Source organism: Silene latifolia, chromosome 6 (assembly GCF_048544455.1).
Source record: "Silene latifolia isolate original U9 population chromosome 6, ASM4854445v1, whole genome shotgun sequence".
NCBI lineage: Eukaryota > Viridiplantae > Streptophyta > Magnoliopsida > Caryophyllales > Caryophyllaceae > Silene > Silene latifolia.
The window spans coordinates 125,216,439-125,233,440 of record NC_133531.1 but is presented as its reverse complement, the minus strand read 5'-3'; the positions used below and the strand labels follow the sequence as shown (position 1 = coordinate 125,233,440).

At 34.2% G+C, this 17,002-nt stretch overlaps 1 protein-coding gene across 1 annotated transcript; it reads left to right on the top strand.

The window, feature by feature from the left end:
- The first annotated feature begins 312 nt into the window (after positions 1–312).
- Positions 313–14,757, top strand: LOC141588619 (ent-kaurenoic acid oxidase 2-like). Its single transcript, XM_074410050.1, has 10 exons — positions 313–485; positions 1,105–1,429; positions 1,828–1,977; positions 4,123–4,380; positions 5,188–5,271; positions 7,885–7,963; positions 8,598–8,618; positions 9,260–9,366; positions 14,277–14,426; positions 14,704–14,757. Exons 1-10 carry the CDS (start codon positions 313–315, stop codon positions 14,755–14,757), a joined length of 1,401 nt encoding a protein of 466 aa, XP_074266151.1.
- The last annotated feature ends 2,245 nt before the right edge of the window (positions 14,758–17,002 follow it).

Below are 17,002 nucleotides of genomic sequence, written 5' to 3'. Positions count from 1 at the left end.
TGGACATAGGACAATGAGTTATGTGGATGATCATATTACCCACCCTTCAAAAATATTTCAAATATAGAAATGTAAACAAATGACTAAGACATCCATGATTGGAAAAGATAAACAAATAACCAGGACGGATAACTAGAATGTTGACCTAATCTCATTTTATATGTGAGATTAGTTTAACGTAGAATAATCATATATTTCTACAAGTGCATGAATTAGCTTATAAATACCGTTTCTAAAGTATCATTAGAAGGAAATTAAGAGAAATACGGATTAAGTATAAGAAACTAAATAAAGTAATTAATGGAAATTAATATGGTGTACGTGATTCATGCATTGGTATGGCCACTAATAGCGTGTCTCGTATGGTGGTGGAATGAGATATGGTATGCCACCGCGGTTAAAGCTAGGTGTAAGTTATTGAATGCTAAATTACCACCAGGTCACTTAGGGTTCCCTATATTTGGGGAATATTTTACTTTTTTGTGGTATTTTCACTTCCTCCATCGTCCCGACCGTTTTATCACCTCCAAGATGCACAAGTAAGTTGCTACGTACTACCCTCTGTCCCGGTTATTTGTTTTCCTTTTTCATATTGGGGTGTCTCAGTCATTTGTTGTCCTTTCTATTTTAAGAAAGAACTTGATGAGTAATTTGATCATTCTCATTCAATTTGTTCCACTTGTCATTTAATTATTGGTCTTTTCCTCTTTCCTTGGTCTTTGTCCAAAACAAAAGGACAACAATTGACTGGGATGGAGGGAGTACATCTTTTCTTATGGACCAAGTATATTACATATACACAGTCGTAATAATTAGACCGACTTGGAAAATGGGTTAACCGAGTAGGGTGCAGATCGGGTTGTCGTTTCTAGGTTTGGTAGAATTGGCTCAGGTCATCGAGTCATTTTCAGGTAAGTTATTATCAAGTTATTTATGGATATATATTTTGCAATAATAAACATTTGGGTCGGGTCAAATCAGGTTACAGGTCAAGCTCGTGTTCTCATTTCGGATGTCTGGTCGGGTACGAGCCGGGTCAGTCGGATTGGGTTAATTTTACCAGGTCTAGTCGTAATTGATATTCTTAATATTTGAAAATTATAGGTACGGGAAGAATGTAGGAGCTTATAAAACATACCTATACGGATCTCCAGGCATAATAGCATGCGCGCCATCACTGTGCAAAAGAGTATTAACGTCAAGTACGGAGTTTGCACAAGGTTGGCCCTCAGATGAAGTATTAGGACCTTATTCGGTAACAACTATTCATGGATCTCGTCACCAACATATTAAGGGTTTCCTTTCAAATGAGTTCAACCCGCGGGCCGCCCTTGCTCGATTTGTTCTACAATTTCAGCCCTATATCGTTACTGCTCTTCACTCATGGTCTCAAATGGGTCGAATAAATGCCTTCTACCAAATAAAAAAGGTACGCTAATTAACTCCTCGTTATATAACTCGTTATGCGAATTCGAACGTAGACCTAAGCTCGCTAGACTAATTTTAATGCCATGTATGTGCAAAGTATGGGAAAAGGGGATGGTACGTACCTATGCATGATATATAAACCACGCTATAAATACGAGTACATCATTTTGTCACTTTAAAAGGGATGGTACGTACCTATGATTAACCACGTATATACAAAGTTGAACAGATCTCATGAAAGTTGCGCTATTAAATCTAGAAAGGTAAACAAATGAATAAAACACCTTAATTTAAAAGGGTAAATAAATAACTGGGACGGAGGGAGTAGTCAAACTTAAAACTATATGCAAATAAGATAGGGTTGATCTAACTATTGAAATTGTGTGGTACATGAAAAAGGTTACACTGGACTATATGGCAAGGTACATGGGTGGTATAGAAGTAGGTCTCGAGGCAGATGCTTTTGAGAAGTTATTCTCAGGTGTAAATGAAGGAGTCAGAGCTCAGCCATGGAACTTTCCTGGAACGCCTTATCGTCATGCCCTAAAGGTATCTTTCCTATTTCTCTCCATCAGGACTATAAAAACTATAAAATCTGTTGTATTTAGAATTGTGACAAATCTTGATTATGGAGCGCATCTACAAAGTTCTCGACATCAATTTGTTTACCTTTAAATAAAATAAGTACTCTTTATAGAGTATATATTAATCCCTCCTATTCGGAATAACTGTCCCATTTGGACAATAGCACGAAAATTAAGGAATTGAGTTAAATAATGAAAATTATTGTATAGGGGTAAAATATAGGAGAGTTAAATAATGAAATATTTACTAATAGGATGGATTAGGGGTGGTTGGGGTCGTAAATAAAGAAAAGAGCTAAGGGTAGGAAAGTCATTAAACCTGTCCAAATATGGTAAATGAGACAATTATGTGAATAGACGGAAATGACAAATGAGACAGTTATTCCGAATAGAAGGGAGTATATAAGTAAACAATTGAAGATGAGGAATTACTTATGTTACAAACGTTCTTAAATTCTTTTTAAAGAAAAAAGTTCATTACTCTTGTGTTTCATTTATTTCTTAGCCAATATAGAACTTTATAACTTAAGTTCATGAACTCATTTTCAAAGACGAAGGTCCATATATAATAAATCTCTTGAGGTAATTGACAAGTTCTTGGGATTCTTTTGAAACGGTATTATTCTATTACAAACTTTCCTGAACTTGAATAAGACATAAAGTTTGAATTTGTATTACACCTAAGTCTTTTGAGCCTTCTTATAAAGCTGTCGACTTCCTTTCTTTAAAAACAATCGATTTTCTACATGGTAGACCATCCCCAAGCAAGGTCAATTGCTAGGTCATGACCTTGCCTGGTCACACTAATTACCACTTAACACAAAAATTAGGATGACCTTTGGAGCCAAAAGGTCAATTTGTGACCTTTACCAACCAAATTGACCTTCTTCATGACCTCCTTCATGACCTAGTGAAAATGAGGTGTTCTATTTTTATTGGGTAGGAGCAAAAGTAATAGGATGAGAGAGAGTTTATTTAGGGAGAATAAATGATAAATGATTGGAAAAGTGGAAAATTTTGGAGAAATGAAAAATAATTAAGAGTAAAGTATAAATGGTGACCTAATTAGCATGACCATTGCTTGGGGATATCCCTTGTTTACCTAAAATATTATTGGTACCCTAAACTTGATGAAAACCTCTCTAAATGCACTCATCTGCCTCTTTTAAACGTTTATTTTATACACTTTTTGTTGATCCTTAATTTTGGCAACAATTTGTCATACATTAACATATATATAAATATTTGTTTAGTCAATCATAAACCTATTTTCTTTACAAAATCTAAATGTCTGAAAACTCGAATTTTAGTATTTTTGGTATTTTGAGAACTATTTATAAAGTTTAGGATGTTAGAGTTATGTTATTCGAAAACGAGAAACATCGCCTAGAATTAGGAAAAAATATAAGGTTTCACGTAAAAAAATTTTTAACTTTTGCAAGTACTTTATATAGCAAGAATTTTTGAGTTTTGGCTCCTCTATAAAAATGTTGAATTTTTTGACCAAATTATTAAATCTTTAAAGAGTGCTTAACTTATACAGACAATATAATATAAGTATTTTCTCGATTTCATTTATGCATTTTTAAACCGTATAAGAGAAATTTAAAAAATCATATACAAATAAGTTGAACAAGGAAGTAGTTTTTTATTAACCTGTGAGAAAAATACGAAAATGTCACTAATTGCATGTGTGCAATCGATGATTAGATCCTTTCTATCCATATTGGTCATTGTTATCACATTTTTTATACTCCGTAGTCTGTAAAATGTCGTTTTGTTTTGAATTAAATAGACTCTAAATTTTAGTAAAGAAAATCTATAGTTAATTTCAAGATTTTTAGCGTATTAACATAATAATATATTTTCTTTTAATACATAAACTTGATTACTCTTCTGTATTAGCCATGTATACGGATTTTATATCTATTTAAAAACCTCTTAAAAAAAAGTAAAGATAAATCTCTATTTAAAACATATTAAAAGAAAATAAAGGTACATATTCAGTGGAAAAAGAAAATAGTCATTTCCATTAAAAAAAAAAAGTAAATACTTTACACTTTTTATAATTATATAAAACATATACTGAAAAGGTTTATTGTTCTTCTAGTGTCGAAAGAAGCTTACCAAGAGACTGAATTTGGAACTGATGAAGAAGAAAAAGGATGGTGTGAAAATGGGGGTTACAAGTGATTTGATGGATGGGTTAATGCAAACGAAGGATAAAGACGGGAGACATTTAAGCGACGAGGAGGTGGTAGATAATGTTTTGAGCAACATTGCCATAAGTTATATTGGCATTGCATATCCAGTTGTTTGGTCGATGTACTTTCTAGCCAAAAATCCTCATGTTCTTCAAAAACTTCGGGTAATTTATAACTTTATTTAATTAATGCTTTCCTAATTTACCTTCAAAGATAATCCTTTCATTAAGGTATCCTGTAAAATTTGAAGTGTAGTATATAGTCGATTATTGCATTATAAATAACAAAAATATTTGTCTTGTCTAACTTGATTTACAGGAGTATTATTATTGCAAAATAACAAGGTTGACCCAACGATCTGATAAACGGGTTAATTAGGTTAGGTTTGGGTTGTGTCTCTTACATTTGCAAGAACTTGGGTCAAGCTGGATCGGGATGGGTCTATTTGGGTCGACCATTTTCGAGTCTGTTATTATGAAATTATTTAGGGATGATGATCGGTTTCCAATAATAAACATTCGCGACGGTAATATAGGGTTGAGTCGTTTGTTTACCTTTTATATTCAATGTGAGGGGTGTTTTAACCAAAGATGAATAAATATTTGGAATCGAGTATTTGCTTGAATACGCACACAATGAAATTATAAAGAAATTATTTTCATCTGGTTATAAGGAAGAAACCAATTTTTCTCAATTTAAAGATATGGATTCGGAAGATTTCCTGTTTTTTATTGGCCATTTACGATTCATATATCTTTATATGGCTATATCCAAGTACCAGTTCATCTATTTTTATATCTATGTAATATAGTCTAATGATTCCATGAGGTTAGTAAGTTTATGTGAAATGAGTATAAATTATTCGGCCACCACAAATTTTAGTATGTTATATTCTTATTTTGATTTGTTTAGATTGTAGTCTTTTGATATTTAGCATAAGTATATCGCTTATATGAAATATTTGAGTGTAGGAAGAGAATATGGAAATGGCTAAGGAGAAGAATGGTGCTGATGTAACATACGAAGATACCTTGGGACTGAAGTACACGAACAAGGTGTGAATACACGAGTTATCCTTTCAATTACCCAACTAGTCCTATAATTCTTGATTGTCTAAACTAAAAGATTGTAGCCCTGCCTTTGCATTAATAATCCTTCACTAAACACGCCAGAGAAAATTCTAGAAGAGTGAGAGGTACAACAATGTATCTAAAAAGGAAAAAATCTTCCAAATAGGCTGTAAATGTAAAACCCCGACCCAAACCTAGGGTCAGTAGCGGTCACTCACTGTAACTCGCCAGGTAGTGCACATGGTCCACAGATTAACACGGGTCCTTTCCAACGTATGCTGTCCTCACTCACACACATTCTTGAAACCTTCCCAGGAGGTCACCAATCCTAAAACTACTCCCAACCAAGCACGCTTAACAGTGGAGTTCTTTCGCATGGATAACCAGAAAAGAAAGTGCACTTTGTTGATATAAGTAGTACTTTCAATAACTTTAAGTACTAGTCATATTTTGAGCTAACCAATGGACCTCTTTCAGAGGGTACCCCACCCGATAACGTCTTCGGTTCAGTAGAGTATTATACACCCCCACCTTGAAGAACGCAACGTCCTTATTGCGTCTGGCAACATCTGATCACAACCGAGCTAAACCCAGAATCCTCCCCCGCCAGGTTGGTGACCCGGGTATTTCAGACCACAGGCTCATCAGACGGTCGCAGGGTTGCTCTGATACCACTTGTAACACCCCGACCTAAACCTAGGGTCGGAACCGGTCACTCACGGTAGCGCGCCAGACAGTGTACATTGCCCAAAGATCAACACGGGTCCATTCCACCGTATTTTGTCCTCACTCATGCACATCCTAGAAACCTTTCTAGAAGGTCACCCATCCTAAGACTATTCCCAGCCAAGCACGCTTAACTGTTAAGTTATTTCGCATGGATAACCAGAAAAAAAGTGCACTTTGTTGATATGAGTAATAATTTCAATCTCTTTAAGCACTAGTCATATTTTGAGCCAATCAATGGACCTCTTCAAGGGGGTACCCCACCCGAATAACGTCTTCGGTTCAGTGAGCTTGATCTCAGATGGGATCGTAATTTTGAGCTCGATCACGGACTCGGTTAAGCTCATCGGGCCTAAAACATTGAAGCTCGAGCTCGTCTCGAGCTCGAATTAATCTCATTATGTCATTATATTATGTTAGAATTTCTTACCTATTATATAAATATTTTCAAAAAAAAAATGAATAAGATTATAAAATACTAATAAATATTATATAATAATATACTTATAAATGTCTATATAACATGTAATTTGAAACAAAATTAATATTATAGTAAAAAAAATTATAAACGAGTTTTCGCTCCGAGCCTTACTGAGGTCGGGCTTGGCTCGGATTTATCCAAGCTCGGCTCAAGCTTGGTTTGACCGACCACGAGCTGAGCGATTCTGAGGACTCGACAAGTCGGCTCAAATCATTTATAGCCCTACTTCCAAATAATTAGTAAGTAGACAAGAATATTAGAGTCATTTACTTAAATTCTCATGCCCCCAACGATCATCAACAACTATTAGATGTGTTACATTTATAACGGAACATATAGGATGAAAAGACACATGAGCAAAGGTAGTGAGTGCGAGTCCCCTGATATTTTGACAAAACTTTCATATTAAGAACAAAAATGTAGAGGAAGGTGGGGGCGACATGGTATCAGAGCCCATAGGGCCGTAGGCCAAAAAAATTACAGCCAAAAAAGTCTGGTTGAAAAAAGAATTTCACATGTGAGGGAGGGTGTGAACTATTAACTCATCTATGATAAGTATCATAAGTGAGATCAAATTTTGAAAAAAGGAGAGAGTTGTCTACCATATAAACCAAAAGTTACTTCACTCATTATTGTCAATTGGCTTTGGGATAAACTTCTTTAAACTTATGAAGTGGACATTCTCTTCTAGATGAACATGACTTGGACCATGCACGAAATTTGATGAAATCTTCCTTGGAGAAAGTTTTCTTAGACATACCCGCTCCTTTTTTTTTTTTTTTTTTTTTTCATATTTGTATTAGGGTGCTAGAAACGTTATGCTACCATGAGTCAGTCCATGACTTGAACTTGAATTTTAGAAAGAGTTACAATTCAACTTCGGTGTATAATACCTTTTGTGATCTTAGTATTGATAAGGCTTTGACTTAACGTACTTAGGTTTCTTAATTTTATTCATTTTGAGAAATATAAGAGTTTATAAGATGTTTCGGTTTATTATTTTTAGTGTTAGCTAAACAGCATACAATTTCAAATAATATATGTGAATTAAATGTTCATGTGTTTTGATATATATGCGACAAAGCGTAAACACTAACTTTAAAATAATGCCTCGTATGCAATAATAATGCAATACTTTGTAGTTAATAGATCCTATAACCAGTTGTATAGTGTAGAATCCGAGCTTTATAATAAAGTTTTCGAGTTTTGTTTTAAAGAATCTGAGCGATACCATAAAGTTTTTGAACTCACCCACTTAAACATAGAAAAATTAATTTTAAGAAAGTTCATAAAAATTACACATAAACTCAGTTAGATATAAGTTTTGGTTATAAGCTGGTTGTACGATGCTATTGTACCACTGAAGGTATAATGTTATTTGTGCTTTTCAGGTGGTTGAAGAAACTATTAGAATAGCTAGTATTTCTGGATTTATTTTCAAGAAAGCTACTGAAGACATAGAAGTTGAAGGTACTCCCATAACTTTTGACTATAATGTATCAGTATGTCATACTCTAACCACAAATACGAGAATATATTTACGTAAATGTGATGGCTAAGCGCAATGCTCCAGCCTGACTCGTATAACGGGAACAACATGATGCCGAGCTTAGGCAGAGGTCAAAAAAATCTGTAAAGAATAAATTATATTTATAATGCAATTGTGGTTTATAAATTGACAAATTTTATTTAAGATGAATATATCCATCTTAAATATGAACGGGTCACATAGGTAGATTTTTTTTTGGTCAATTGAAGCGCGCACTTAGTCGCATTACAATAGAGGAGAGGGGGGATTCGAACCTCGGACCTATTGTCCACATTACCTCCTTCTTAACCACTAGACTAAGACATCTTCGGTTTATATGAGAAAAAAAGAAAAATGTTTAGGAAATGACAATAAACTCTTGACATCTATTTATATGAGGTAATACTTAACTCATTTTAATCTTAAGACGACTTTGGTTTTCTTAAAGGAGACCGACTAGAATTTAGGGTTTGAATTATCGCCAGCGGAGCCAAGTGAATATTGTGTCCTTGAATATTCTTTGGAATATCGTGTTATTCAAACTATCACTGACCTTGTTAATTTTTGTTTTTTTAGGCTTTTGTGTACCATCAACAAGTAATTGTAACTAAAATTATCTGATATGATCCAATAGATCAAATCGAGCTAAAATGAGAGGAGCTAGTTAGGTTTATTTTGGTAAAATTCGCATTAAATTTTATATGAATGATGTTCAGTGTTCTTAGAGTTGGTGCATCACTTCAAACTACAAATGTGATTGCATGAATACCAATTTTTTTCAACCTTCCTATGTCATTGCTTTTAGAAAGATTTTAATTTCCCACATAAGATAGCCCCTTCATATTTTTTTTATAAGTTGTTCTCATACTATGTGGATTCTTTGCATACCTTTGATGCCACTCAAAATATATGATTTATGTTTTTGAAATTTGCTTACAAGTGTAACTTTCAATTTGAGCTAGTTTTAAATATTATTCTATTGAAGTGAAAGTTTGAAACTATGGACAAAACAAAAAACGACATATTTAAGAAAATAAAAATAAGTTACGTAATGCATTATCTATGACGTAACAATATGCTTATTACACTAGATTGAAGGTCAAATTAACTTGCATTTATTTACATCTTTGTCATTGTAAATTTATAATATTTTAACATTATTTTTCATAAAAATTAAATGATGGTTACAATTGGTCGTGAAGGGTATTTCTTTGAAATAAATTTATTGTTATATGTAGGTTACTTGATACCAAAAGGATGGATGGTTCTCGTATGGCTAAGGTACCTTCACACAGACCCATCAAATTTTGAGGATCCTATGACTTTCAATCCAGATAGATGGGAAGTATGTTTTTTTGATCTCGTCCTCAAAATTTCAATTATTTAAGTTAGTAGTTAAGTCATATGAGTAGACAACCATACATAGTGTACTTTTTTTTAATGACAAATATTATCTTAATAATACTCTGCTTGAAATGATTTTTTTTACCTGTTCTACCTTAGAAGACTTATAATGAGAACCTGAGAAGTCAGTTGCATTTTATTTTACTTTTTATCATACAATAGACACAGTGGGGTCCTTCCCCATCGTTTGTCTTTGTACCGTTAAAAAGTAAATAAATAATCAGAATATAGATAGTTTGTTGTCTCATGTTTTGTTAGGTTTTTGAATTTTAATTTAAAGAAAAAATGGTGAAAATAATTTTATAATACTTGTATCATCACTTTAATACAACAATATGAACTTGTAACTATTAATATTTAAATTACATTTGTTTTGTTTCCAATATTCTTAAAGACCAGTTAATGTATTATACAACTGGTTGTATATACAACTTATTTAATGTAGTTGAGCTTTGTTACAAAGTTGTCGAGCTTTATTAACAAAATTATCGAGTGTTGGTACAAAGTTATTGAGCTTAGTAGAATAATTATTAAACTCAATAACTTCGTAAAATAGCTCAATAACTTGTAAAATAGCTCAACAGTTTTGTGTGAGAGCTCAACAACTTTGAGGCGGTTATACAGTGCTATTATACAACTAGTTGTAGGATAGTATTTGTGCTTAAAGACCCATATATATGTATATATAACAAATTAATTACTTAATACTAAAGATACTACAAATTGTACTCGTCAGTTGCGTCCAAAACATGGAGCATACCTCCCTTTCGGAGGAGGTACAAGATCTTGTCCTGGAAGTATGCTTTCTCGTCTAACTACTGCTCTCTTCCTCCATCACTTGGTTGTTGGATATAGGTAATATTTTTTTAACCCTTTTAATCGTTGTATATCATAAATTTAATTTCCTTTAATTTTATTTTTATTAAATTTATGCCGTCTAATATAATAAAAAATGAATAAACTTCATATAGAAGGTATACATTGCTTAAAGTTGTTCTGAATGCAAGGTAAACTTAAAGAGAATAATCACCCCTCTTATGTTACTTTTATTTATGTCATTTTCTAAATACAATCACCAATGTAACTAAAAAATTGTTGAAATATAGGGTTATAATAGGGGCGAAATATACTTAAAGAATAGATGTCGTTGTGTGGTGGTATGATCTGAATAAGAAACAAAATCGACCTGACTATGGTACAAATCGATATGGACGTCATTCCTTACAGTCACACAACACTACTAAAGGTTGTGTACTCAACCATAAGAAGTTGGAATTCGTTGATATACTCATAATTTATCTTAAAAAGTAGTAAACGATATATGAAAAATGAATATGTCAAATGACTACAAGCCTCTCATATTAATAGTAGTAGAATTGGGAAAGATAAAGGTCAAAATGATTATTTGGCAACCATAATCACAAAGTTAATTGGATGAAAGAAAGGGGGGACTCAAATGATCCCTATCCTGAGTCAATGAGTCCTCATATAGGCCATTGGATGAAGAAAATAGAGGGTTAGGATTAGATCTAAATGAGAGAATACCTAAACCACCCTACAACACTACCTAAACCACCCGACAACACCACTAATACTACCACCTTTGGCCACGACTCAACCCGCCACCTTCCTCCCACCGCAGCAACCACAATCGCCACCTTCTTTTTTTTCTTCAGATCTAAATAAAAAAAAAAGCTGGCCACCACAACAATGCACCGCACCGCCACCCCACCACTGTTACCACCGTCTCCCCACGTCGCCATCCTCTCTTTGTTACTCGTCCCGCGCGGGGTCGTGGTAGTTGTGCGAGAAAGGAGAAAGGAAGAAGGTGGGTTTGGAGTTGTCGACAGTTGGTGTTGTTGGTAGTGGTGTTGGTGGTTGGAGGAGATGGTGGCGATGTGGCTGGTGTGGTGGTGTGTTGGTGGTGTCTCGCGCCCTCCTCTTTTCATTTTTTTTCTTTTATTTTTAGATCTCTTTTTATTCATATTTTTTTTTTAATATTTACAGTTCTGGTGGTTTTTTTTGTGGTTGGACCAAAGTTACACTTATAAAGGCCAAAGTTAAACTCATAAAGTGTCATGGTTACACTCGTAAATGGCCAAAGTTACACTCATAAAGGATCAGATTTATACTCGTAAATGGCCAAAGTTACACTCATAAAGGATCAGATTTATACTCGTAAATGTCCAAAGTTACACTCATAAAGGACCAAAGTTACACTCGTAAAAATTCGACACTTGTCATAATTACAACTTAGCAAAGAACAATTAAGAAAGATGCACGCAAACTTTAAAATCAATTCATGAGAAAAACACAATTCTCAATGGCATAAACCCTATAGAGTCATTTCTAAAATTTTATCCTATCAAAATTAATTAATTTATTAATTAAAACAATCACAAACCAAAATCAATAATTCAACAAGGATAATAATCAATCCACATCAATGACTCCCCCAATCTTAATGAGATAACTACTCACTCAGCATAGTGTGAAGAATCTATAATAATAATTCTAGTAAGGAGAGGGGATAATAAATTGATCTAGGATTGAAAAATCATGATGAACAAATTAAAGACTCAAAGGCTAGAAAAAATAAAATAAAGACCCTAAAATAAAAACTAAGTACATCAAAAGGTCTTATATAATAATATGAATAAATTAGTAACTAGGATAAAATTGAGAAAGCATAGAGTCTTCTGATCAGTCATTCGCGTGAATAATATTCACGTTGTGGAAATATCTTGTGTATCCATATATGTCTTCACGCTCTGTTTGGTGCAAACGGAGTGTTCTTGGGCATTCGCACTTTAAAAACAACATCTTTGCAACACTTCCTCTTCAAATAAAGCATACTATCATCAATACTACTTTCTCCATTTCTCCATTTCACCACAAAACACCACGTTTCACAATCTGGCAACCAACAGATAACTCCAAAATACAAATAAATGTGTCATTATTGCTCGGATCCTTCTTCTAATTTCAGGATCGAAAGATCCATGTAGATTATAATTAAGCACTAAAAATATCACTTAAAACTTTTGAAAATTAAATTATTAAATAAAAAATACATTTAGATTTTTTAAAATTTGATTTATTTTGGATTAATTATATATTTGTAAATAGTGTATCTTATATGTTATTGTTTAAATTTCCAGCTGGGAGTTAGCTAATCCTGACATGTCAATAATATATCTTTCACATCCCGTACCAGCCGATGGCCTAGAAGTTTCTTTCAACAAGGTTTAAAGTCGACGATAGTATATCAAGTATCATGTTTAAAGGTATTTTGGTTCATGATATATCAATTATATACATATTTATCATATCATTATTGTGTGAAAAAAGAGATCTACAAATATGTTATCCTTCATATTATGTATGGGCGTTTGTCACAGTCAGAAGTACTGATACCATGTTAGTGACCTTTCTTTCTAAATAACCAATTATTGATTTATCAAAGATGTTGTTCTCAGGGCTATATTTCTAGGGGCATATCCTTGCTTGGAACACGAGAAGCTAAATTATACAAGTTTAGTGTAATGTGTGTAAGAAAATAAGAACATGTTAATTACATGTAAATGTCAAATTAATAATGTAAATTAGATATATGTTGTTATTGTTGCTTTTGCCTGTTTGGATGGAGAATATCCTTTGGAAACATTTGCTTCATGTAATAATTTTTTTTTTTTGTAAAAACATTAATAATTATATGATGGGTAGAATTTTGTTAAGGTACACTCTTGTAAGATAACATAACGTTTTATAGGGTAAAAGTAACATATAGGTCTACATAAATATATAGCTATCAAGGTACAACTAATAAAAAGGTAACTAGAAACTAAAAAGGCACGTAAAAGTTGAAAAGATAGTTGAAATCTAAAATTGTAGCTCAAAATCTATACAATCCTCTCCTTATATAAAAGAGGATAAAGGGAGTTACTATTGTGAGGAATAGTAATGTGAATAGTTGAAATTTATTCTTATTTTATTGCTTTGGGTTGGGTTTGTGTGTTGGGTTGTTTCTTAGCTTTTGTTGTTGCGTGCATTTGGGTGGGCTTAGTTGTTTTAGTGTCTTCGTTGTTTGGCTGGCCTTTTCTTACGGAAATTCAGTTGCTATTGTATTGTTTTCTTGTACTTTGGCCCTTATCACATCAGAGTAAGGCCCTTGTTTACACACATAGATTAGACCCATTATCCACATATTTTTGCATGGATTCGTGGTTTGGACTTCTTGGCCCGTTAGCACATCTTGACATTGATGATTGCTCCGTCTCTAAAATTAATTATCTAAAAGGTTACGTACGACAGTTAGCAATTTAATTAATTTGTATTTTTTTTTTGAAAAATTCTTAGGAGGTTTTTAAAAAAAATTATACACATATGGGTTATGCCAACATAAATTGACAACCGAGAGCATCGTATCGTATCGTACAACATATATTTATTAATTAACTTGCTAAAAAATCTTAATTTAGATTAGAAGCGTACAAAATTGGACCTTTTGTAATTAACTGGTTAAATAATTTTACAAACAACGAGCTCATTTAACACGTGGACGACAACCTCATTTAAAACGCGGTTTGAAAACCATGTACTATATATAGTCCTAAACAAGTCCCCACCAAAACAAAGGCAAATGTGTTGATGAATGCTTAACATGACTAATAGGACTTTCAAAAAACGTCAAAGCTGATAACAATTACATGGTTTGTTACGGGTTTACGCGCTAATATCTTAGAATAAGATTACGGTTAAAGAGGTTATATGATTCATTACGATCGGGCGTGTTTAGATCGCCAAATTGGTGTTTAAACATGATTATTAGTATATATCTTAATCCCAAAGAAAAAGGGTACATGGGTGGGGGCATTTCAGAAACGGTATGGTGCTATGTGGTTCATCATTAGTATCTTAGGGGGGATTGTGTGGGGTCAGAAGTCTGGCATACTGATACAAAGTGAGGGAGGTAAGGTGAAAGGACTTCACCGTGTTAAGGTAGGTTAGCTACATGGATAAGCATGTGTATTAAGTAAGAAGGTAAAGTCTTGTGATGTCATTGTACTTGAATTCAACAGTAGCGAGTTGTGGTTGGTGCTTCTGTTCAGAAGGTTATAAAACGAGCATTACACGGGTGAGAAAATGAGCGGCTCATTTTACAGTTATTATTAAGAGGTTTACTTCTGAATTTGTTGGATAAATTTAACATTCTTACTTCAAATTACAAATTTATCCGTAATGTATTTGTTGATCAGTTGTTGTCTTTGTGTTGCAGGGAAATAATTCCGGAGCAGCTGAAATAGGCATACTGCAGAGGTATAATTACTGAAGAGGGCTAATTTCTTACGCGTAAAATTTATGTTTTAAGGAGTTCATCCATGCATGTTTAAAGTAGCTTAATAGGGTGTTCCTACGCTTTTAATTGATGCATATAGGAACCGTGTTTTGGTGTGTACACGGCTCATTGTGAAATTATGTTAACCATGTTCCAGTGATATGTATATTATGAGTATATTGGTTATGGGTATGAATTTACCTGTTGTCTTTGTGCCTGTACAAGTAGCCTGTCTTTTCAAGAACTCGGTTAGTTGGTTATAGGAGCTGGTGTTTGCATACACATAAGGTTTAAGTTAGAGCATGTTGCACGATGTGGTTTTAAGTAGGATTTGATGACATGGATGTACAAGTTTTTTCGAAGATGGCCAATAAAAGGAAGGAGTACAGAATTTCTTTCTGTGCTTTATTGTCTGATGCTATAAAAGTACTTGGTTGGCCTGAACCTATTTACAACCCCCCAGATGTACAACTCAATCAGGCTAACTTAGTCCTGCGAAGGGCTTTAGGTCATGCGGCCTGTTTCTTTAAAGGTGAAAAAAAAAGAATCAATGCCAGAATCTGAGGAGGACGCAGCTGAACAGGCTGTCGACTATCTGGTTCAGAAAAAACAGATAGTTGTTGACGATGTCAACTTGGAAAGGCGTGGAATTTATAAGGCCTGTTGTGATTTTTATAAGCGAAGGCGGGAGGATCTACAATGTGCTGAATGGGGACCATCTAAGGCTGAGTTGGACGCCCGTGCACAAAAAACAATAAAGGTGCCGGCTACGTTACCTAAAATGGTGACTGTGGACCTTTGGGGCATCTGGCTCCAAGTGGTGGTTGAATATGAGGTAACTGTGGATGCTCTGGACTTTCTGGTCCAGCCAAATGACCGTTATGTCTGCTGTTTCACAGTGACTTGGCCAAAGCATCCTTCTAGAGAAAAGTATTTCATTGGCGACAGTATGGAAACTGTTGACAAAGCAAGGCAAAGCTTGGCTAAGAAAGTCCTTCTTTATTTTCAGTCAGTCTATGACTTCACTGTTAAAGATGCAAACTTTAACAGGATGAGGTATTCTCAGATCCAGTGTGGCTTTCAGCGTGGTAGGTACCGCTCTGTGCAGGAAAACCAGATTTGCGTAGCCTCTGATCTGGAAGCTGTGCCTCTTTTTATTGCGTCTGAGTGTAAGACTCCTGAAGGACAAGCCAATGGAATACGTGCTGGCTTTACATTACCACCGCCTCCCAAAAAAAAGGGAGAGCGGCAGCAAAGCCTATCAAATTTAGGAACAGTTGCAGTAGGCAAAACAATGTCCAATGATGGTGGCAGACTTTTTGAATGGGGTTTTGGGATGACAGTCGCTGGCAAGCGAAACATGAAAAACCCTTACTAAGTTGTAGCTTTTTAAAATGTATGTATTATATCTAATAAAGTGGACTAGCATTTGATTGTTAGACCAGGTAGGATCACCCAGTAATTGGTCATTCGTGATGTTTTTGGGTATCATGTAGGACAACCAGTCTAGGCTATTCATTTGAATTGATCTAAGATTGATAAGAACCTTTTGTATTGGTGCCAGTTTTAAATGTATGGAATCATGAATGTTGTTTTGCCTTGTAGTGTCAAACGTTTTATTTTGTAATTGATAATACTGATTTAGGCTGTTAAGGTACATTGTTAATTTACACGTCTGTTGGCAGCTGAACTTTGACATGGCAAGATTTAGCTGATATAAAGAAGGATTATATCCAACTATAATTAGCTGCACCTTTCTTGATTGGGCAACTAAATTAACGGAATTGTTGATGAGTAGAACCGATTGTTTTAAATGTCAAATATTAGGCACGTGAGGGACGACTATACAGCACTGTGGTGTCTATGTGTAATTGAAATTATGCTTAATTTATGGCAGGTAGGCGCGGCGGTCGTTGAACCGTCAAACTGGAGAACTAGAATTAGAACCTCGTGGCAAATGGGTGATCGTGCTCAAACAGGTTATTGATCTGGCAATTAAGCTTTATACCACCCAAAAAAAAACAAATTGCACACAAAAGTGTGTTGGTGGTCTTTCAATGGCCATGTTTACGACCAAATAAAAAAAGTTAATGCATGTAAGACAGAAATTAAATGCTAAATTAAAACTGCAGTTCGCTGTTGAATTCTAATCAGTAGTTGTTAAGTTGTTTTCAGAAAATACAAATCTGAAGAGACATATCTGAACATTCAAGGGAGTAGCTGATGTAAGTCACGACAG

What these genes read in the sequence shown, in the direction of transcription:
- LOC141588619 (XM_074410050.1), top strand. Translation starts at nt 313, where the DNA reads ATGGTGTACGTGATTCATGCATTGGTATGGCCACTAATAGCGTGTCTC. An exon ending in GAATATTTTACTTTTTTGTG is followed by an intron (nt 486 to 1,104) that starts GTATTTTCACTT and finishes TGAAAATTATAG; the next exon opens with GTACGGGAAGAATGTAGGAG. An exon ending in ATGTTCTTCAAAAACTTCGG is followed by an intron (nt 4,381 to 5,187) that starts GTAATTTATAAC and finishes ATTTGAGTGTAG; the next exon opens with GAAGAGAATATGGAAATGGC.